The 24,436-nt window shown below is 36.6% G+C and overlaps 2 protein-coding genes and 1 long non-coding RNA gene across 7 annotated transcripts; 2 read left to right on the forward strand and 1 right to left on the reverse strand.

Moving 5' to 3' along the window:
- The first annotated feature begins 32 nt into the window (after positions 1-32).
- On the forward strand, positions 33-12,188 carry LOC137708531 (uncharacterized). Of its 5 annotated transcripts, none has more exons than XM_088689741.1 (14): positions 33-140; positions 298-362; positions 716-779; positions 1,542-1,595; positions 1,939-2,062; positions 2,270-2,343; positions 2,552-2,674; positions 3,731-3,865; positions 4,052-4,166; positions 4,655-4,687; positions 4,956-5,096; positions 5,178-5,228; positions 10,892-10,965; positions 11,835-12,188. In XM_088689741.1, exons 1-7 carry the CDS (start codon positions 53-55, stop codon positions 2,614-2,616), a joined length of 534 nt encoding a protein of 177 aa, XP_088545867.1. In that variant the 5' UTR covers positions 33-52; the 3' UTR covers positions 2,617-2,674; positions 3,731-3,865; positions 4,052-4,166; positions 4,655-4,687; positions 4,956-5,096; positions 5,178-5,228; positions 10,892-10,965; positions 11,835-12,188. The 5 variants fall into 5 exon arrangements, with proteins under 5 accessions (XP_088545867.1, XP_088545868.1, XP_088545869.1 ...); XM_088689742.1 differs by having other exon boundaries at positions 4,067-4,166; XM_088689743.1 differs by having other exon boundaries at positions 2,276-2,343.
- Positions 12,189-13,706: 1,518 nt separating this feature from the next.
- On the reverse strand, positions 13,707-14,788 carry LOC148689482 (uncharacterized). Its single transcript, XR_015958370.1, has 2 exons — positions 13,953-14,788; positions 13,707-13,811 (listed from the first exon to the last, which is right to left on the reverse strand). It is a non-coding gene; the product is annotated as an uncharacterized LOC148689482 (long non-coding RNA).
- Positions 14,789-15,578: 790 nt separating this feature from the next.
- Positions 15,579-18,593, forward strand: LOC137708530 (coniferyl alcohol acyltransferase-like). Its single transcript, XM_068447626.2, has 2 exons — positions 15,579-16,040; positions 17,473-18,593. Exons 1-2 carry the CDS (start codon positions 15,633-15,635, stop codon positions 18,439-18,441), a joined length of 1,377 nt encoding a protein of 458 aa, XP_068303727.2. The 5' UTR covers positions 15,579-15,632; the 3' UTR covers positions 18,442-18,593.
- Positions 18,594-24,436: the final 5,843 nt, after the last annotated feature.

Here is a 24,436-nt window from a genome sequence, read left to right on the forward strand (position 1 = left end):
CCCTATAAAGAATTACTGCTTTCAGAATTATACAAGAACATGCTAATTTGTTATGCCCCAACTTCTCCATTGCTTCTCAATAAAATCTTCCTCGCATATAAGGCTCTGGCCCTCTCAATTGAAACCAAAACGTGTTTCAGGTGCCTAACACAACCTCTCACTATTCACTCACATCAGTTGGTTTTTGTAATTTGAACTTTCTTTCTAATAAATTTGTATGCTTTTTGGATTTTTTTGTGGCAGTTTTGGACCTTTCCTTTTCTGAATTTGTATGCTTCTCCGATTTTTTTATGGCAGTTCTGAGGAAGAGCATGAAAAAGGAAGAACCAGTATTAGGTCTTCTCAAACAGTACTTCGATGATGTGAGTGCCTTTATCCTTTAACTTGGCCAAATGGGTGCTCAAATTTCATGTTTTTCTGTGATTATATGAGTAAATTTTTGTATTTTGTTTTTGGGTTTTGCCAAATTCAATGGTGTTATTTATGGGTTTGGTATTGATTTTCAGTTAACAATGACTTTGGGGAAATTGATTGAGTCTGCATTCAAAGTAACTTTTCATGCAGTTACATACTTTTCATGCAGTTACATACTGATGAAATAGAATTCTATTTTTTCATTCCCTTCTTTTTTTAAATGCAGTTACATTTATATGATGATTTACAGCATATATTCATCTTTTTGTTTCTAATTCTTCATGCAATCTAAGCCATGAAGGATTTGATAAACCCACAATTGATAACAATGTACGGCGGCACCAACGGTTTTGGACAAGGAACAAGTAAGTACCCGTTTGCTTCATTGTTCCAAAGTATTATGTAGAGATTGCTTTAATATCTTTGGCTTCTTGGCTGTTTGTGGGATGTCCAAGATAGGATTTAGGAGATTTGGTTTATGGTTTGCAAAGAGATAGATAAGGGGTTTCTGAGAGAGATGTGGGAGGATTTAGGCGAGGGGTTTCATGGATTTGTTTAGGGTTTCTTTTCAGCGATTTGCAGACAGAGAGATGGGACAAGGGTGAGAGAGAGAGATGGGAGGATTTTCTGCGAGGGTAAGGGCAACGGGTAAGGGAGGTATGGGTATGGGTAGGGGATGGAAAAGCACTTCGTTTTCCATTTGCTTCCCGAAACCCGAGGGATTTCTGCAATTGCAGAGAGATAGAGATAGGGGTGTCCATTGCAGAGAGAGAGATGGGGGTGTCCGTTAGGTGCCCTTTAGTTGTCACTTTTGTGATTTGTCCACCCTAGATTCTTGTGTGATTCATTCTCACGAGCGTTCTATGCAAAAGGTTTCATATTATTCCTTCCTTTTAATTTTGATATTGTTGTGCTTAATTTCTTTTTTTTTTTATTTTTTAATTTTTTATTGGGTGATTAGATTACAATTTACAATCCCCAATTTTTTATTTTTACTTTTTATGGCTCACTGTTATTTCTTTTGTTGTGTCGTATAGAACAAAAACCTTTTTGAATGCTATTACTGCTGTAGTTTCTATGCATTCTATGCTGATATCGTTCTTTCCCACATGCGCTCTTTTCACAAGGTTTCATATTTTTCACAGGGGATACTCACCCCCTTCCATCTCCTCCAACCGCAGGTGCATATATGTGTGTGTGTGTGTCGTATCTACTTATTTGCATATGTGTTTTTGTGTAGGGTTTGTTCCTGATCAGTTTTCCTTCACTTTTAACAATCTATGCAATTATATTGCTTTGGGTTACTATTTCAAGTAGAGGTTTTTAATGCGTTTTAGAATTTTTGAGATTGTTGGAAATTTTAGGGTTTGATGATTTTTATTTCAAATATTCAGTCTAGAAAATTTATGTGTTTGAAGGAGTTTGGGAATCTTAGATAATTGTGTTCTCTTTTAACATCTGAGTTGCCCATTTCATTTGATTTTCATTTCTTGGCAATGTTTTCCTGCGACCGATTTAATGTAGGAGGTTCTGACACACCCGTTGCAAGCATGCTTCCTGGACAGCTGAAGCTTCAGCCTCCCAGAGAAGCTCCCAAACTATTCCAAAGGCTCCGACTTCTCAAGAACGCCCACTACACTAGCGAAGGGTAAGTTCACACCCAAGACCATGGATTTTGTTGCACTCAATGGTGGGGATGTAGGCATATTTTCACTGTTATATAGCAATCTTATGATGTCAATGCTAGATTCTCTCTCCCAGATAGGCGATTTAGTAATGAGTTTAACGTGCTGGTATATGATATATATAAATAAATGCGAATAATCAGGCATTAACTTTTTTCTGTTGGTTTTAGCCCCAGGAGATGCGTTCAAGGGCTTTGCCTTTTAGTTTGGGTGTATAAGCCTTGGTTTCATGAATGGGATGCAGGTAATGTTATACGCTTGCGAACACTTGATTAAAATTCTCTAATTTCCTGTATTTCTAACTGTGGAACAAATTTATAGCATGTTTTTAAAAGAAGAAAGGTTGTATCCACCCTTTTCATCTCAATTTCTGGTTATCCTAATTAGGGTTTTATTAATTAATTATGCTTAAATATTGATCAGTTCTAAATTCAATTGTTATTGGTGTTTAGAATTATTGACTAGAGTACCAAAAAAGCAGCGGTTGTGGATCCAGTTGAACCTGAGAAGGTTCTGAAAGCAGCCCAAGAACATGGCGTCAGTATCAAGCTCATCCTCACCACTCGCCATTACTGGTATATTTAGACTTCCTCTTCCAATCCCTCGTATTCCAACTGATATATATATATATATATATATATATATATATATATATGTGTGGTTGAGATTCTGTGGTCTATGATTTAATCTCAACCACAGAATTTCATTAAAGTCTCTTCCCTTAAAGGGCCTATATGTGTGTATAAATTTTTTTTTCTTTTTTGGGTAGTTTAGTACTTTCCAGAAATGGATTTATGGGGATTTATAACTTAGTTGGGTACATGATGCGGATTCATATTCAAGGACAAAATGAACCCCGCTCTTAAGGTCTCTTTCTTGCGTCGATTGATCGTCTTGCTATGATTTCGAGTTGTTGCCATCAGATCTTGAAATTGTATTGTACGATTTAATTAGTATAGTGGTCCTCACAAATCACCACCGATGTAGCACCTAATTAATCGTATTCAATGTTGTGGTCTGAAAAGAAGCACTAATTAAGGGAGTAATATTTAAGGTGGGAGATAAAAGATTTGCTGTAGCCTATAACTGATAGCTCTAGATATGTAATTAACTAATTATCATAAAAATGAGCTCTGTTGGTTAATCCAATTAGTTGACGTAAGGAATATATTTTGACTGATGCAACTGCGTGCTCTCATGGATTTCCCCCAAAGATTGGATTTTCAGTTTTTGGGAATGTTAACAATTTAGTTTTTTGATCTTTTCTTGAAAGGATGTGAAATTGAAAATCCAAAATATCACGTTTTTGTTGAAATTATTTGATTGTTGGTTCAAAAATTTGAATCCAAGGGGTCCCGTTGGTCCATTTTTGACCTTATTTTATATTTTATTTATTTATTACATTTTGTTGTTAGCAATGAATTTATGAATGTATGAAAACAGTGGATGCTAAATTTAGGGGGATATTGCTCAAATGAAGATATTTTTGTATGGATATTTAGTATTAGTGCGATTTCTGCTTCTTGAATTGGGGCAAATTGGACTTTGATATTGCTCTTGGACTTCAGAAAAAGTTTCCCCTTTTATGAACACGTAGCCGAGTAATTCATTTCACTTTGAATCATTGTCAGGGGACTGCTTTTGGGAACATGGTGGTGCATGAGGAAGTTCTTCGGGTTATCCAAACGTTCAGAGGTTAACTTTCCGTTTGGAGATTCTAGAAAATAAGTTGTAGTCATGAATTTTCAGCAAGAGAAGTTCGTCAGGTTAGTTTGACAATCAGTGCTTCCCAATATTTATTTGTTTCATTTAAAATGGTCTCCAACGACATCCATGATTCTGTGTTAAGTTTTTTTGTTTTTGGTTTAGGGCACTTATATGGTAATGCCTGTGTTCTCTAGCTCCTCCTCCGACTCTCCTTTCTGTTTCTTCTTTTTTCCTCTCACTACAAGTTGCAAATATGGCAGAATCGGTGGAGCTTCCCACTAGCCTCAGCATCCTTCCTTTCCGAAACAAGGTCCTCTTACCTAGCGCCATCATTCGAATTTGCTGCACTTCACCCAACAGGTACCCTTGAGCCTTAATCTTTCTCTTTCCATGCTTTATAGTGAAATATGTATTTGTGGATGGTTTTGTGGGATTTTTGAGTATCAATTCATTACCAGGTGCTGTTATCCAGATAATGTATCCTTTTTCTGGAAATAGACAGTGGATGCGTGATGTATGTGAAGCATCTGTCAATGAATTCAGCTTTCATATGTCAAGTTAACCAAGTCCATGTTTTCTTAATCACTCAATTAATCAAGTTCTTGGTTTTCTTTAGTTTCCGATTAATGCACGGAGTTTAGGAAAAAAATGACAGTAGAGGGAGCTTTCGATCATTACTTTCCGGAGACGAACAGATCCTCTCCTTAAACGTCGATCCTCGCAAGACTAAAACCCTTACTTTTCACTTCAGCAGAAACCCTTAATTGATTTTATAGTTCTTTCAATTAATTTGGAAGTTGAAGATCTCCTTTTTTTAACTTGAATTTGATTTGATTTTTTTGTGATAGGTTGGGAATGTGAAAGCTCTGCTGGAGGTGGAGGTGAGAAGTTTAATTTAATTCATGATCTGTTGTTTTTTTCTTTATAAACTTTTTTTTGTGGCATTGTGCTGTTTTGGGGGAAAACAATATTAAATTGAAGTAATGTTTAGATTTTTCTGTAATTGGGATTTAGAGTAAGAGATGAAGAACTGAATGTGATGGCAAAATTAAAAGTTCAGAACTTCTTTGGTTTGGAAGCTAATTTTAAATTCAGTTAGTTGAGTAGTTAATAGAGAAATGTATAACGAATGCGTGGTATGTTTTTCAGTGCGTATGAGCAGACACGGGTGCTGCTTGAGCAGCAGCAGCAGCTATATAATGGTTGGGAGATAAGGAATTCTAAGATGTTGAGTGCTCTTGGTGTTAGAGATGAAGACTTTATAATGATCGTATTCAATGCCACATCGAGGTATACTTGATAATGTTGTACTTTATGTGCAATTCACTGTATGATGTTCGTGCGTTTAATGGGCCTGTGAATATATTTCAGTTGGCCCACCAATTGGTTTTATCATCATACATCATCGTGAGAGGTGGGATGGTGAGTTTCTCAATACAGTTAATTTTTATGCAAATAATGTTTGTAGAAATTGTGTTTTTATTGAGTTCATTGCAGATTCTTATTCTTTTATTAAGTTCACCATTCATGTATAGAAACTGGAAACTTCCTCTGCAAGCTTTCCAATTGTATTTCTAAATTAATTATTTTGTACACTGTGAAGACATATATATAGCCTTTGGCTATTTACAAAGATACCCCTTAACTACCTACCTTATAACAGTTCTAACTAATCACAAACATTAGCACAGCTAATTACATTTAGAGATAACAAACTATTTTACAGTAACTGAAATGGGTGACTTGTCATTTTCCCTAATACACCCCCTCAAGCTAGAAGGGGAATCAGAACAGATTCCAATGGGAAGCTTGGAGCACAGGAACTGAAATCGACTTTTGGATAAGGACTTGGTGTGAAGATCAGCTAATTGGTCTGCACTGCAAACATACTGAACTTTGAGAAGATTAGCTAGAACCAATTCTCGAATATAGTGGTAGTCAATCTCAACATGCTTTGTACGAGCATGAAAAACAGGATTAGATGCTAGGGAGATGGCTGAGATGTTGTCACACCAAAGTGTAGGCAGTGTAGGGATAGGGAAGTGAAGATCTCTGAGGATTTTGCAAACCCAAGTAAGTTCAGCAGCTGTATGAGCTAAGGAGCGATATTCAGCCTCTGTAGATGACCATGCAACAGTACTTTGTTTCTTAGCACTCCAGCTAATGAGATTGGAGCCTAAGAACACACAATAGCCACTGGTAGATCTTCTATCAAAAGTGCAGCCAGCCCAATCAGCATCAGAGTATGCTGAAAGATGGGTTGAACCCTTTGTGAACCATAAACCGTGGGAAAGAGAACCTTTAAGAAATCGGAGAACAAGTTTAGCTACCTGAAGATGTTGTTCCCTGGGAGCATGCATGAATTGGCAGATCTGGTTGACAGCAAAAGCGAGATCCGGTCTAGTCCAAGTAAGGTATTGTAATCCCCCAACAATAGAATGATATTCAGTGGGGTTGGACAAGAGAGGCCCACTGTTATCTAATTTTGTGGAACTAAGTTGTGTGCAGCACGGTTTGGCACCCTCCATGTGTGTTTTCTTAAGAAGATCAAGTAAGTACTTGGATTGATGAACAAAAATGCCATGGGAGGATCTGTCTACTTCTAAGCCCAAGAAGTAGTGTAAAGAACCAAGATCCTTTACTGGAAACTGAGAGCTGAGTTGGGTGATAAACTTGTGACAGATTTGGGAGTGAGGACCGGTTACTAGAATGTCATCAACATACACAAGAACAATAACAAAATGAGGACCATGAAGAACAAACAAGGAGGCATCAGATGAAGATTGTTGAAACCCAAGAGAATGAAGAGCTTGAAAAAGTTTATCAAACAAAGCTCGAGGAGCTTGTTTTAGTCCATATAGGGATTTCTTTAACTTACAAACTGAAGTAGGAGAATTGGGATCAACAAACCCGGGAGGTTGTTGCATGTAGACATCCTCCTTTAGGTCACCATGAAGAAAGGCATTGCTTATATCCAATTGATTGAGAAACCAGTTATGTTGGACAGCAAGACTGAGTAAGATCCGAATGGTAACTGGCTTGGCAACTGGACTAAAGGTCTCTTGGAAATCAATACCTTCTTGTTGATGAAAACCCTTTGCCACTAGACGGGCCTTAAATCTGTCAATGGTGCCATCAGCCTTTTTCTTAACTCGAAACACCCATTTACATCCAACTACATTTTGGGAAGGATGAGAGGGGACAATGGACCAAGTACCAGTAGAGATCAATGCATTATACTCATCTTGCATTGCAGCTCGCCAATGAGCATGCTTAGAAGCTTGCAGGTATGTACTGGGAACATAATCAGTGTCAACAGGAAGAGGATGCTTAGTTGCTGCATCGACATGAGGGGTAGATTTATAAATGCCAGCCTTGGATCTTGTGATCATTGGATGAGAATTAAGAGGAAGAGGAGGAGGATTGGACTGACTGAAGGGTAAGGTGGAGAAGTCAGAAACAAAGTCAGAACTGGAAGCAGCAGGGACTGAAATGGGTTGAGAATAAGAAGGATGGGGAGAATCAGAGGCAGAAGTAGAAACAGGTGAAGAAGATGGTGCACGGCTAGTAGAGAGATGGGGAATATATTTCTCAAAATAAAGATCCAAAGAGGAAGAGCTTGCTGGTGATGATGGGTTGGGACAGAAACAGGGAGGCTGCAGTGATTAGAATGGATAAGAACTTTCATCAAAGACAACATGTCTGGAGATGTAAATTCGAGTGGTGAGGGGATCAAGACATCTATAACCTTTGTGTTGAAGGCTATATCCAAGAAAGATGCAACTTTTGCTCTTGGCATCTAATTTGCTGTGAATATGTGGTTGGAGCCAAGGGAAGCATTGGCAACCAAACACTTTAAGTTTAGAGTAATCTGGGGGTTGCTTGAATAACAATTCCCATGGTGATGAGGAAATACCAGAGATGGGAAGCCGATTAATAAGATAGATGGCAGTGGAGAAGGCTTCAACCCAAAATACATGAGGAACATGAGAAGCAACTAGCAAAGTACAAGTTGTCTCAACAAGATGCCTGTGCTTTCTCTCAGCACAACTATTCTGTTCAGGAGTATGTGGACAGCTAAATTGGTGAAAAATGCCATGTGTACTGAGAAAGGAAGCAAAAGAGGTACTGGTGAATTCACCCCTTGAATCTGAGCGCAAAACTTTGATTTTATTGCCAAGTAAATTTTCTACATAAGATTTGAAGACAACAAATGTAGAAAAAACATCTAACTTGGACTTCAAAGGAAAGAACCAGCTATATTTGCTAAAGTCATCAACAATGAGCAAATAGTACTTGAAACCACTGTTGGAGATAACAGACGCTGGACCCCACAGATCACAGTGCAGAAGTTGAAGATTGTGAGTTGTTGTTGAAGAAGAAATTCCAAAAGGAAGCTTATGATTCTTGGCAAGTGCACAATCTGAGCAGAAGAAATCAATAGTAGACTTGCCTTGTAAGGCCAGTTTATTAGTAGAAATTACCCTTCTGAAAATGGAGGAGGATGGATGACCCAAGCGTCGGTGCCAAACTTTGACAGGAGCCTTGACACTGAGCAGAGCTGAGGGAGAAGAAAGTGAAGAAGTGCTGGAACCTTGAAGAGGGTAGAATCCATCTCTAACGGGTCCCCGCAAAAGAATCTTCCCCGAAATACGATCCTTGATAATGGATCCATAAGGGTCAAGGGTCAATGAACAGTTATTATCTTTGAGAAACTGATAAGCAGACAAGAGATTATGTTTCATGTAGGGAACGTGTAAAACATTCTACAGCTTAAAGGAAGTATGAGGAGTATGCAAGGCAGATGAACCAATATGATGAATAGAAAGACCTTTACCATCACCAATATACACTTTATCTTCACCAGTATAGGGAGTGGGAGAAGAAATGTTGGCAACATCATTAGTAATGTGAGAAGTCGCACCCGAGTCAATCAACCAAGGCTGAGCTGGTTTGGCAGATTGATTGACATACATAGCAGCTAGTTTAGCTGGAGGAATCCGACCACAGATGTCAGGATTCATTCGATCAAAACAATCAAGAGCCTCATGACTGTTAGAACCACAGATTTAACAGGGAACTTTGAAATGGGAAAAGCCTTGAGGATGACGAGGGCCTTGAAAGTTACGATTTCCACGAATGTTGGAGTAATTGCCACGGTCCATTTGGAAATTGCGATTGCCTCTGTAAGAGAAGGAATGGCCTCTGTTCTGTTTGCCACGATTTGCAGATTTTGATTGTTGCCAGGATGAAGATTGGTGCTGAGCAGCAAAACCAGAAGGAGTAGGTAGCAGAGGGGGCTGAGAGTGCACCGAGAAGGCTTGAAAAGGTTTAGCAGCAGAGGATGAACTGATATTTTTGCGTCGAGCCATGGACAATTCTTTAGTGAGAAGAAGACCATGGAGTTCATCAAGAGATGCAAAGGACAATCGAAGCATGATTGAGTCAATGAAGGACTCAAAATCATCAGGCAAGCCATGAAGTGTGGCTGCAATTAGGTCGCGATCAGAAACGGAGGCACCAGCAGCTTGCAAGGAGTCTGAGATTTCCTTAATTTCTTGAAGATACTCAGAGATGGAGCGAGAACCTTTCTGAACAGATTGGAGACGCGACCGTAATTGATGAATATGAGCTTCTGAAATTCCACCAAATCTCTGTTCAAGCTTCAACCAGAGTTCGCGAGACGAAGAAACACCAACCGTGAAGGGGATGATTTCCTCAGAAAGTGTGGAATTGAACCAGATCAAGAGATTTTGATCTTTTTCGTACCATTCCTCAAAGGCAGGATTAATGCTACGATCAGGTAGGAATGGCGATGGACATACATCAGTACCATCAATGATTCCAAGAAGCTTGTAGCGCCGTAGAATTGGGCCAAACAGCGCACACCATAGCAGATAGTTCGATCATTTCAGCTTGATCGGCACCATGCTGCCGATGTTGTGGATCGTAAGGGAGGTGTAGGAACTCAGAGGACTTGGATTTCCAGAGAAATTAGGGTTTTGAACCGACGGAGAAGACGATTCAGGTGGTGGCGAAGATGATTGCGCCGCCATAGCTTGCAACGATGTGGATGCAAGAGAGATCGGAGAAGAGAAACTGAAGAATCAGAGGAGAAGAACGAAAAAATCGATCAAGAATCGATCGATCGATCGAGTCGAGGGAGCGGAAGGATCGATGCTGTGAAGCAGAAATGGCGTGATACCATATAGAAACTGGAAACTTCCTCTGTAAGCTTTCCAATTGTATTTCTGAATTAATTATTTTGTACACTGTGAAGACATATATATAGCCTTTGGCTATTTACAAAGATACCCCTTAACTACCTACCTTATAACAGTTCTAACTAATCACAAACATTAGCACAACTAATTACATTTAGAGATAACAAACTATTTTACAGTAACTGAAATGGGTGACTTGTCATTTTCCCTAATATCATGCTTTTAATGATAAGAATTGCAACGCGCTCTCAGATCTTAGTATTGGGAGGCAACGTTTTAAGCTTTCTGCATTAAATGTCTTGTTTTCGGGACGAAATTTGGTGTTTTGAGATGTCATGAACGAATTGTTGCTGGTTGGGTTTTGTGTTATTGCAAATTTACTTGAGATCCTCAATATCCCATTTATGCTTCCTATGATCATATTCTTTATGCAATTGTCACTCTTCTACCGTTTACATTTGGATTTGATTCTTTCCTGATGCGATGTTGTGATGGGGTTTAGTAATTTTCAATATTCTTCGACTCTTTTTAATCTGCAAAATTAAATTACCCATGGAATTTATAACATACAATTAGTTTCTTTTTAGTTGGGTTCAAATGATGTTGATTGCGCTGTTATAAAACTCCTTTATAGTTAGGTTGAAAACCATATCAATAGATTCTTTATTTGGTTGGTCCAATCTGTAACATATGAGATTGTTTGTTTGATGTTTCAATCAAAATTTGATCTTTTTTTTTTTTTTTTGTGTGAAATTATAATGGAATCACAAATCAAGTATATCTTAGATTCTTGGTTGCATACTCACCTTCCCACAACTATTATGTTGTCTATTGACTGGATGTTTTTTTTATAATTTCCAGGATCTACGGTTGCAATGCTTTTGATACATGTAATAAGGAGGAAGCCACTACTCTTACGGAGCTTCTTTGGCATGGTAAGTTGAAGTTGCATGTCATTTTTTTTTCGTTCATGGAATTCATTATCTTGCTATCTTGGCAATTAGCAATGTCTGACGATTGGTAAAATGTTAGAATAAATGTGTTGAAGTTTGAATCGTACACATAAAAGTGAATTTTAACAACTCTAACTTAGATTTCTTAATAATTTGATCCGTCTTTCTTTCATTTGTGTTTGACTATTTTACTTTTTTTCTATATAAGTGCAACTATTATTGAAAGCCACAGAAAATACCCAACGGCTGAGAAACTGTTTTGTTACAAGAATAGATCATGATGTAAAGCTTAAATTTTGGGCACTTAAATATATGTGTTTTGTTTGGCAATTACAATCACTCGCATGAAAATCCAATTGGATTTGTTTTGGTCTCCAAGAATTTTTCTTTGTTTGATTATTGATTAATTTATGTGGCGGGAGTTTAGGTTTTGCTTTTTTGCCCATGTATATTTAATTTGAAATGGATAGTTCACTTTGCAGTATATAAATTAGTAATCAAAAAGCTCCAAGGAGAGGGAAATTAGAAACAATGGTGGAAGAGTGATGGAGTTGAGGAGTTAGATAGTTTACAGTGTTTACTTGAATTTCTTTATGATGTCCATGGTATTGATAGATCATTGAGATTGACTGACTAATTGATTAGTCACTAATTTGAAATACTTAAACGGTAACTTTTCTTTAATTCCTTTTCGTTTTGTATTTTCATTGGATTTGAAAAATGAAACAAGTCCAATCAGCCACTCAGCCTTTGAATATGTTTACATCTTAGTGCTTACTTTAAATATGTTAATTTGTCCCCGTTTCTATAAAATTTTATGCAATGTGAACAATGTTATTCTCAATCTTTAGATGGTGATTATTTGGCAACTTTTGCAAACATGGCTACTCAACCTTGGAAATACAGAGCTGAGGATGAGAGCAACCAGATGAGCTAGAATTGGGTTTGTATCATTCTAAATTATTCGTTTGGTTACTGATAGAAAATATGGTTGCCGAGTCTAGTTTTTTATTTTCATCATCTTAAACATTTTCCTTTGATCGCACTTTGTTTTGATTTGTGAACGAACGATATACTTTATCTTTATCTTAGGTCGCAATGTAATGTTTAACGATTGAATTTGTGAGATGGTTTAGCAATTTTTTCAGAAACTTACTATTCCTACCAGATGCTCAAATATTATGTCTTCTACTTTTCTGCTTTCCCTTTTCCGTGTTTTTCCCCATATTACTGCTGAGCACTTGAAACTATAAGTATAATACTGACAGCACAATACGATCTACAAATGAATGCTTTCTTATAGTAAATGCATATCCGTATATAGCAAGCGAAGTTAATGGTTCTTAGGTACTACACCGTCTTTTAAGTTAGTCTGTGTGGAAGTTATTCATGTATGTCGCAACTAATATATTCAATTCCCACATCAACGTGCGGACATATTTTCTAGTAATATCAAAATTTGGAGGGATGGATAAGCCAAATTACCATCTTTTTCCTTCAGTCCATTAAGAAATCTAGATATTTTAGTAGATGGATTCTGCAAGAAATCAAATATTCTTCCTATATTTTTCAAATTAGACTCTAAATTCTTCAAGAAAATGCAGAATATAAATGCAACTCTGATCAGAAACGTAATCAAATTATTTACTCATATTGTGAACCGAAAATGTTGTTTTTGTGGAATATTGAGAGTGATTGAATCTTGATAGCGAAAATTTGAAATCAACACATGCATGAGTTCTAGAAAGGTTTCAAAGCTTACCCAATAAAAAGGACGATGTCGGAAGCAGGGAAAGCGGCGTGATTAACGTGCGGACATATTTTCTAGTAATATCAAAATTTGGAGGGATGGATAAGCCAAATTACCATCTTTTTCCTTCAGTCCATTAAGAAATCTAGATATTTTAGTAGATGGATTCTGCAAGAAATCAAATATTCTTCCTATATTTTTCAAATTAGACACTAAATTCTTCAAGAAAATGCAGAATATAAATGCAACTCTGATCAGAAACGTAATCAAATTATTTACTCATATTGTGAACCGAAAATGTTGTTTTGTGGAATATTGAGAGTGATTGAATCTTGATAGCGAAAATTTGAAATCAACACAACATGCATGAGTTCTAGAAAGGTTTCAAAGCTTACCCAATAAAAAGGACGATGTCGGAAGCAGGGAAAGCGGCGTGATTACAGGAGAGGCCAAGATGAAAAGGAAGCGGCGTGCATGGAGAGGAGCAACGTACGAGGGGAGAAATTTTTCGTTGTGATCAGAACACGAATGGTACATCACATATTTTTATATATATAATGGGAAATATTTAAATTTTTAAGTTATTAATTTTTCATCACATATATCTAATCATTTATATAGTGACACATAGTGTATTATCCTATATATCGGTTACACTGAAAAATCTCTCGTAAGAGTAAGAGGGAGTTTTGGATTCTAGGGATGAGAGCAAATTTAATTGCAGCTGAGCAGAAACGAAAAGAGCCGTTGTGAGTCTGAGTGCGATCACAAATGTCAAAAGGGGTCAGTGGCATAAATGAAATAGAAGAGACTAAATGGGCGGGAAAAACGGAACAACACTGTGCTTATGAACAGTGTTTCCGCGTGTTTTCAGTTTTAGTGTAGATTGAATTTCTTTGCCTATTAAGAATGAGCGGGTTAGTTCATTAACAGTCTTCTAGTATTGCAGAGTGTATGGAGACCCTGTCACAGGAAGTAAAAATGACTTTATTGTGATGATCCAATAAACTAGTACATGCTTTGCCAGAGAAGGGTACGTAGAGCCAACTGTATTGTCGACATTGCTGAGGTCCTTTTCCTGAAAGTAGCGATTCATACATTTTTGTCAATCACGTGTATAGAAATGACTCAGCGAAATCACAAAACAAAAATGACTAAACCCTAGTTAATATCTACACTTTATCTTAGCCCAAAAAAAAAAAAAAAAAACTTCACAAACCTAAATCCACTTTGTTCAAACCTTTTCTTTCCTCTCTTCCTCCTCTCCTTCTGTGAGAGCGTTCTCTCCTTCTGTGAGAGATTCTTTCCCTCTTTTGGTGAGGGTTTCCCGCTTGACCACACTCTCCGGCGCCGACTCTAGCTTCTGCTGGGGTCGGTTGCCCCTTTTCCCCTCCTTCTGTTCTCTCCTCTTTTCCCCTTCTCTGGCGTGCCTTCTCTCCTCTTTTCTTCTTCTTCTTTTCTTTTCGCTTCTCCTGATGTTCCTCCCAAATTTTACCTCTGCCCTGCCCTGTTCTTCTCTTCCCGTCGGTATCCCTCCCCCCTCTTTCCCTCAGTCCGATCTTCAACCACTTTTCTCTATGCTCTTGAGTTCGTGTGTAGAGCGGGGACGTTTTCCCTGGCTCGGGTGTTTCCAACACCACCAGGATCTCCTTGCAGTCTGTCGTTTTTGACAGTGTTGCTCATGGGTTTCCCCGAGCTTCTTCGTGGTAATTGGCTAATCCCTCTGGTGCCGACTATCTCTTGTTCTTGGCTGGAATCTGGGTGCTGTTCGGGTTTGGCGGTGATGTCTGCGGCGGCGGTGCTCGGTGGCGAAGGATGTTTCAGTTGGCTGGCCTTGCTCTCTGGCAGTGGAGGAGCGTTCTGTAGAAGTTTCTCGGATGTTGTGGCTGTTGTGTGTTTTTTGGCCCTCTGTCTGTTTGTATTTTTTTTCTTTTCTTTTTTTTTTTTTCTTTTTTTTTTTTTTTGGTTTGGGCCGGCCGAGTTCTGGTTTTGTATATTTGTTCCTTGGGCATGTGGTTAGTTTGTACTTTTGTGTTTGTTAGTGAATAAAGTTGAGGGAGTTTGTCTGTAGCTTTGCTACAGTCAAACTTTTTTCCAAAAAATACCCTGGTTAATATCTTTCTACTTCCAAGAAAAAAAATATCCAAAGCATCATCCTAAAATAAGGATCAGGATCTTCTCCTAAGCAAATGGTGAGGATTCTCCTGATCAGGTACATCGGGTAGTTCAAATTTTATCTAACGGCTACAATTATTATAATTTTTAGAAGGGCTCTTGTTTGATAACTTTTAGAGAGGTCTTCTGTTTTTAGTCATTGGATAAAATTTGAACGGCCCGATGGGTCTTGTTAGGAGGATCTCACCATTTTCTTAGGAGAAGATCCTAATCCCTAAAATAATTTCCTTGTCATTGTTGTTGACTCCCATTTGAAACTTGAACAATTTCGACAGAAAGGTCCATTTCTCCTAATCCATTAAATTCAGAGATCCAGGTTATTGAAATTTAATCTAACAACTAAAATTATTATAACTTTTAAAATGGTCCCCTGTTTGTAACCATTTAATCAAAATTCAATGGTCCCAAACTTAATGCATTAGAGAGAAGGGATCCGGAGAGGATCCCTTTCCCATTTCGACTACTTATGTTACTCGAAAAGATTCCACGTATTTCACTTTATTTTTTTGTCTTTATACTTCCCCCTAACAAAAGTAAAATGTTGAGGGTGGTTGGCTTTCGCTACCTAGCCAGCTCTCCCTTATTTTTCCTTCCAAACGTCCCCTTAATCCAACTGGCTATAACGTCATTTTACTCTCCAACTCCTTATAAATTTAGAACTTCTCTTCTAGTCTTTTGCTCACAAAACCTAAACCATATAGAAGTTAACTAGTTAATAAAAAACATGGCGCGAGGAGTGTTCAAGGTGACTATGAGCAAGCAAGAAGTGGTGGCAGCTGCCCTGCCATTGCAAGAGCATTGGCTACCACTCTCCAACCTTGACTTGCTTTTGCCACCTGTGGACGTGGGAATTTTCTTTTGCTACAAAAATAAGCAAAGCATGAGCTTTGGGTCCATGGTTGGGGTTCTGAAGAAGGCCATGGCTCAAGCTCTTGTGACTTTCTACGCCTTCGCCGGTGAGGTAGTGCCGAACTCTGTCGGGGAGCCTGAGATTCTATGCAACAACCGCGGCGTTGATTTCGCTGAAGCCTTTGCAGATGTTGAGCTTAAGGAGCTCAACCTTTATGACCCTGATGAGAGTATTGAGGGTAAGTTGGTGCCGAACAAGAAGCATGGCGTATTGGCTGTCCAGGTCTGTGTCGTATTATCTCATGTCATTTACATGTTACACGTTTCGAACGTTTGTACTGTGTAGTTGAAATATGTAACCTGTTACGGAATCTAGGTATGAATATGAACTTGTAACACGAGGCATATTTTAAACAAGGAAAAATTAGTATCCGGTCCTTAATTACTAATATTCATTTACCGAAACCTTATTAGTTTTCAAATTTTGATCCAAGTCCCTAGCAGTAATGTAACAATAAATTTACATGTCAATTACATAATTTTTTAAAATAAAAATTAATAATTGATTTAGAATTTTAATACTCACACCTTTATTAAACTCCTAACTATAATTTTCAATTTAAAACATTTCCAAAATAAATAAAAAAAATTAGAAAAGTTTGAACCCATTAGCTTTTAAAAAAAGTTGTTTTCAATTTTTTAATCTTATATGTACCCATTCATGTATATTTTTCAAATTTTTAATCTTAAAATGTACTCATTCTTAAATATACCATTTTGTTATAAGTAAAATGTACCCTTTTTTTTTTATATAGAATCTATTCAATTTTTTCTAATCCATTTTTAAACTTATATGGGTACATTCTTTTTTTCTTTGATTTGAGAATGTATCTATGTCAAGTTTAATCAAAAAAATTTACTAATGTTATTAAGCCTAATATCTTTTTTTTTTTTTTTTTTTTTTGAAGAATGTACCCATATTTTGATACAATAATTTTTTGTGATTTTGAAGAATGCACCCATGTTTACATATATATATATATATATATATATATATATATAGACACACACACACACACACACACAATAGTATAATTTATGTTTAATATTTTTACCACAAATTATGACTTTTTTTATTTAAAATTTCATTAATATAAACAACTATAAATTTCAATTTTTTATTTTAAAAATATAGTAACATACATAGAATAAATTATCACATTAATTTCAGGGACTTCGAACATAAATTGAAAATCAACAAGGTTTTAGTCAAAGAATATTCATACCTAGGGATCGCATCTAAAGTCTCCCTTTAAACAAATAGTGTCTGCCTCTTAATCTACAGGGCACCCACCAAGTTTTTATTCCCTATGTATGGATGGTTGTTTTTTTAAAAAAACTAATGAAAATGGCTTGAAAACTTTGAGTTTTAACAATAAGGACAAAATAAAGGGTAAAGTGAATAGTACTAGGATTGACTTTTCAGTGTAAAAATGTGGTTTTTCGTTAAATTGAACAATACCAGAAGCTTTTCGTTAAAGTTCCCTTTTTTTTTCTCTTTAAAAGTGGGACAAACTAGTGGCTACCCACAGTTATCCACCCCTTCCGGAGGCCCCTATGTATGGATGGTTTGTTTTGAGAAATATTTTCAACCACAATGTGAGAGGGACAATATTTTCTAATTCCTAACATTATGGAAACAAATTAAATTGCAGGCAACTGAGCTTAAGTGTGGTGGGATAGTGGTGGCATGCACATTTGATCATCGCATAGCAGATGCCTACTCAACCAACATGTTTCTGGTGTCATGGGCTGAGATGGCTCAGTCCAAATCCCTCACTATCCAACCAACTTTTCGTCGTTCTTTGCTTAACCCTCGTCGTCCTGGTCACATCGACCCCTCCCTAAACAACATGTACGTGCCCGTCACAGCGTTGCCACCTCCCAGTAAAGGCAGTACAACTGATGATGACGACCATCTCATCAGCCGCATATACTATGTCACATCCGAGCAGCTTGAAAATCTCCAAGACCTAGCCACCTCCAATGGCTGCAAAAGGAGCAAGCTCGAGTCTTTCTCTGCATTCTTGTGGAAAATGGTAGCAAAAAGTGAAACTAGTAATGATCGTGCCCAAAAATTATGTAAAATGGGCATTGTGGTTGATGGACGGACAAGATTAAGTGAGGGACATTACCAAAACGACCATCCAACATTAATGGCTACCTACTTTGGAAATGTGCTGTCTATTCCTTTTGGTGGGGAAAAAGTTGAAGACCTAACTGAGAAACCGCTAAATTGGGTAGCTGAGGAAGTCCATAATTTTTTGGAATGTGCTGTGACGAAGGAGCATTTTTTAGGGTTGATAGATTGGGTTGAGGCACATAGGCCAGTGCCAGGCTTGGCCAAAATATACGGCAGTGGAAGCGATGAGGGGCCAGCTTTCGTTGTGTCGTCTGGCCAGCGGTTCCCCGCTTCGAAGATGGACTTTGGGTGGGGCTCGCCAGTTTTCGGGTCGTACCATTTCCCGTGGGGAGGAAATGCCGGGTATGTGATGCCAATGCCAAGTCCAGTTGGTAATGGTGACTGGATTGTGTACATGCACATGTTGAAAGGGCAGGTGGAGTTGATAGAGAAGGAAGCTGCTGATGTGTTAAAGCCCTTGACTTTTGATTATCTTAGTTAAATTTAGATATAATCAAGTAGTATTGCCTATGGCTATGTCATTATCCCTTACTTGTAATCTAGCGCTCTTGCTGCAAATATATTGTATCTTGTTTGTATCAAAAGCATGCAAGAGACTGTTGCTTTGTTTGTATATATTTATGGTTAATATGTACAATTTCCCAAGTTTGTCACCTACTTATATTTGAAGCGAGTGTATCAATATTAGTCATCTATGGTTGATATCAAACTCAATCTATCGCAGTCCAATCTTACATCACAGTGTTAATTAATCTCCCATATCTGTGTACTATCTACTTTGTAGATCCTCTCTCAAATCAGGATATAAAAATTACTTTTAAGTTAAAAACGAGTATACGTAAGTTTATGTATGTATCCAGAAAACCAGTCTATGTAGTGTTATTTCCAATTATATTCCTTTGGATATTTACTACAAGGCCACTTTATGGACAGGGGATTACGAAGCCACTTTATTGCAAGGATTTTTTCTGTCAATGTTGCAAAGATATTAATATTTTTCATTACTTAGTAGAACGGTGTCGTAGTATTTTTCTTCAAAGTGAGAAGTTTTATATTTAAATCACGTAAATAACAAATTTAGTACAATATTCTCCAATAAATTTTTTTTTTAAATTCACAAATATTTTCTTTTCTTTATCAAATGATTCAATTTTAATTTCTAGTACAATTTTTTAAAATACGAATAGAGCCGTATATATGTATTAATATTTCATAGTCACTTTCCTTGTCTCTTTTTATGAAGTTATATATTCTCCACACGGTTGTGATGGGGATTAGGGATTATATGAGTCAAGTCGATTTCGTGTTGAATTTGAATTCGTTATTGCATGTCTTTCGACTTTTGCACTTTCGTAGACATATATATCGTATATGTGTGTCTGTGTGTGTATATATATATATATATATATATATATATATATATGTGTGTGTGTGTGTGTGTGTGTGTGTGTCTCCTTTGTCTATTGGCTCTGCACGATAGTAGTTGGAAACTTGCCAATGGCAATGCTTCTTATATAATACCTTTTTTTTTTACTATATGTAGTGTTTTAATTAGGATTATGTGTTCTTTAAGTCAACTCCTTTTCAAAGTTACAATGACTTCTGAAACGTTAACAATATCTGAATGACATTGCAAGATTTCGAGGAATTTAATCTTATTTTATATTTTAAAACTGCAGTTAGCTCTCTAGCTTTACTCAGATATATGATGCACTGTGGCAATAATTGCCGAGTAATGTTCTATTGATTTCAGCTCTAACTTGTTACCTGGTATTACGGTTTAGTGTTATTTTTTTATTTGCAAACTTCGCATCTAAGATTTGAATCTCTTAGATAACAAGTTTAATATTAATTTCTTTCCCTACCTCTTAGTATAAATATATTATCGTCTATAAAAAAAAATAGCATGAACTTAGACTGACTACATAAAAGATTGACAATATAAAGCCACTAATGGTAGTTATGCAGAATAAGGTGGGTAAAGAGTAGGGACTCATAAGTGGCTAATGAGGTGGGTAAAGGCCGCAAACCTACCCTTAGTCACTGATAAGAGTTTACCCACCACTATTATCGTCTATTAAAAAAAAATAGCATGAACTTAGACTGACTACATAAAAGATTGACGATATAAAGCCGCTAACCGTGGTTATGCAGAATAAGGGGGGTAAAGAGTAAAGACTCATAAGTGACTAATGAGGTTGGTAAAGGCCGCAAACCTACCCTTAGCCACTGATAAGAGTTTACCCACCCCTATTATCGTCTATAAAAAAAAATAGCATGAACTTAGATTGACTACATAAAAGATTGACAATATAAAGCCGCTAACGGTAGTTATGCAGAATGAGGTGGGTAAAGAGTAAAGACTCATAAGTGGCTAATGATGTGAGTAAAGGCCGCAAACCTATCCTTAGCCACTGATAAGAGTTTACGCACTCCATCTTCTACAACTAATGTCAATTAATATGTCAAGTTTTTATGTAGTGACTTCTAATAATATTATAATTTTTACCCCACTTTTTCATGCAATGGTCTTTTGCCTTTAACTAGAAGCGCAAACAGATTGCTTTGGAAAAACAATATAGAGGGGTAACTACTAAGAAAATCAAAAGAAAACAAGCTTCCACACAAAAATTAGCTAGTCAGTAAATCTGTTGGGAGGGATCGGGTGAGCCACTTTCGTACGTATTACTAGTTTTTAGCAACTGCATGCATGGAGGGTTTGTGCATCATTTTACGAATTATTCGCACATGAGATAAATGGGAATGACTTGTATATAGTAATAATAATACATGCAATCACTTTCATGGTGAAAATTTGATCCTTGCTCACACACTTTGTATACCAATGGGCAATGTCCACTACCTTAATTATTATATAATTTTGTTCATGCTATTGTTCATTAGTCATGGTGCCATGACGACCGAAGTTGACATATTCATGCATGCATGTCTATACTGTTTGTCAAGAAGGTTGGCATGGATAGAAAATAAAATATTGGAAAAGAGAGTTCTTTAATTATTGGATTTTATATGTTTAGTTTGGCCGTCGCAACCTATGGGTTGGTCCGAGCTATACGAACGTGGCAGAAGAAATATGGGACTGTTTGTGTAAATCAAGGTATATATTATTCATGCACTCAAGAAAGGTTAGAATGCAATCATATCACCAAACCCCCATTTTTGTATTGATTTATTAATGGGATTTGATAGAAGTACAAAGTAGTTCAACCTTTACTATATATTGGGTTTTATTTTTCTAAATTAAGAAATCAATCAACAAATAAGTACTAAGCTTAATCTAAGTAGTACTACCCAATAAGATAAATAGGACTTTGTGGTGGGGCTAATGAAGTAGTTCACCAAGCTATCATAGTTGGTATGACATTTGTAACACTAGAAAGACCAACCCATGTTACATTAATTAGATCACTTATACGTACTAAACTAAATTCACCTAATAAACCCTAATTTTACAACACCTTCCCAATTTGTCTCAGAAGGTGAAGCAAGCAAGGGTAAAAATTTTAAAAGAAAGAAGACAAACGAAAAAAGGAAGTCCCTAAAGTTGTCAGGTGGTGATTTGAGGGTTTGGTTGCTAATGTTGTTGAGGGAGCCAACAGAAGGGGTTAAATAAACATATATAATCAGGCTAAGGGTTCAATAAGCATATCTAATCAGGTTAACAACTCTATAGACCTTTAACTAATTCACAGTTTTACTGAATTGGTGCATTATTCTTTGCGAGTACTAATAAAAAATTAATGTTACTGAATTGGATCAATACTTGTGAGGATTGAACATAATTAAACAAAACTTATATTTTGATTAGTAAATTAGGAGAAGAAATTAAGTAGCTTTCACTGGTACTATTCCACGCTCGCCATGATTTGTTAATGGTTGTGTCAATCCGCCAAATAGAAGAAACTTTCACCTAATAATATGCTATTAGACGTACAGTGGTGGTAGTAACAACAACACTATTGACCATAGACTAATAATTTCAAAAAATAAATAAATAAATTATGCTGGTTTGGTCACACACACAAAAGTGGACCGTCTTATCCAATTGGATGTAGCTTATCTATATTTTTCTACAATTATATTTGTTCAAAATTATACAAGTTTTCCTACGTTTATTCATAATATATCATAGTTCTTATCGAAGGCTTCAACCAACTTCACTACTTCAGTTCAAGTTTGGGTCTCAATACCATTAATTGGGCTCTAATTTGTGCAGTTTTTGGAAAATGGTTTGCCGAACATTTCGCGAACTCATAACTTCTCAAAATTGAACATAAAATTTTATTTGAACCCATCTAATCTCTTTTTACACCAAACTTACTTTCTTCATTCATATTATTTTTCATTAAAGAATTAATATCTCTTTAAACCCAAATTTATTACTTAAACTACTCTCTCAAACCCAATTTAAAATGTAAAGGTATCTTTACAATCATTCCCTTTATAAAATAACATCTCTAATTGAATTTTTTTTTTTTTCTTTCAAAGAGGTGTCCTTTGCCCCTTTATAATTGCATATGCCGTATAGGACTAGCATTTCCATGGTTGCATTTTTTTTCTTTCTGCTACCACAACCCATCCATGGACTTGGGATCCAAGAGATAATTCCATAAACTTGAATTTGCCAAGAGAATGTTATGCAGGCTTCAGTTCAGTCCTTTTTAAATCAAGCATTTTCATGTACTTTTTAAGAAATTTTGAAGTGAGACATAAGGTTGAGTGTTTTGCTGCTATGTTAATAAACAAATAAACAAATTGGAGCTATTTCGACTAAAAATGGTGCAAGATATGCCAGCCGCTAGTTAGCGGTTAAGTTTGATGAGGTTGGGCCATCTTTATTTGCACCAAGAATCAAGTTTTATGTCTTTGCAATACTAATCAAAAGTCTTTGCAATGGTGTTTTGGGGCGCAGACAGACAATAGAGAAAATCAAATACAATATAATATAAAAAGTACGAAATTTAATCCAAAGAAAAAGCAAACAAACAAAATATCCATAAATCGAGTCATACCTTAGTTGAAGGATCAAAAACTTCAAAATCACCATCCATTCAATAGAAAAGCTTGTTTTTCTCTATCAGAGCTATTAGGGTTTTAGTCGAAATGAACGTAGGATAAACAAAGGGTGATGCTAGAGTTTAATTATAGTATGTGGGTCTATTAATAAATTTGAGTTTTATTATTAATTTCATTTTGCACTTAATAGTAATTATGCAATAGGGTAAAATAGACAATTAACATTTAAAATTTAAGTTTGGTGTAGAAAGAGGTTAGATGGGTTTAAATAAAATTTTCCAAATTGAAATGACAATTAAATCTTGAAAAGAATGGTGTTATGTCTCCTTTGGATGTTCCCAAACGAGGTTTTCATCATCCATTCTTTGGAAATTTGTATCAATGTGTCGATGAACGTGAAAGATTATGGAATTGAGTTTTTTAGGGTTTGGAAGGAGGGAGGGAGGGAGTGAGTCATGACTATTGTCCAATAAATGAGGGTTTTGGTGTGAGTGTTAGGTGAGAAGAGCTTTCTGTTTAGAAGTTTTTGTATTGTCCTCATTGTCTTGAGGGCATGATTAAAATTTGTATGTGGGGCGTCAAGAGATAAAAGTTTGGTGTGACTAGAAACTCTGAAAACAAAAATGCAAATTTGTTGTAGGCCCCTTGTGAGAGAATAGGGAGAAGGTGCGATGCATGAAGAGAGAAAGTTGGACAATTTTTATGATATTTTGGGAGAGAGGGAGTTGGTCAATTTTCGTGATGTTTTTTCTCAACACTTTGTGTCTTTATTTATAGTAAACATAGTAGGCCTTTTTGCCCTATAAGTAATACAAGGCCCCAATTGAAAAGATTTAGAACACAATCCTAAATACAATCTGCTAAGATGTACACAATCAAACTCCTAACTCCCCTTGAGTGTGCAAGTACTCAATTAGTTGGCGCATCAAGTCTTCGTGGATAATGCAAAAGCAATTGATGAAGTTGTCATATCTAGTCGACACAATGAGTAAATGCAAGTCTGAAATAAGGAATGCATATAGGAACGCACATAAGGGTAGAGGCGAAAAGTGAGGTAATGCAATATGTCAACGCTTAATGCCTTCAGGACGCAAGTAGAACACACACAAAGGTATGAACAACTTGGAATGATCAGTGCCTCATCAAAACCTCGTCTGGCAACAAAAACCCAATGGGACAAAACAAGGTTCTAAAAGACGTTAGGTACTAGTCGAGCGGCGAGCTTAGCGCCTAAGCAGCTAGGCAGGACGTAGGTGGGGGGCCTAGACGGACTAGGCGAATTTACGTAAATTTATTGTATATTATATCAATAAGTGCCTATTTATACTTAAAAACACATAAGTGTATTGGCATACATAAATTGCAAAATAAAATGACATAAAGATTATAAAAGATTAGAACAAATTGAAAATATGATGAACAAGCAAATAATGAGTGTT

Source organism: Pyrus communis, chromosome 17 (assembly GCF_041283825.1).
Source record: "Pyrus communis isolate YQ-2024b chromosome 17, ASM4128382v1, whole genome shotgun sequence".
NCBI classification, from domain to species: Eukaryota; Viridiplantae; Streptophyta; class Magnoliopsida; order Rosales; family Rosaceae; genus Pyrus; species Pyrus communis.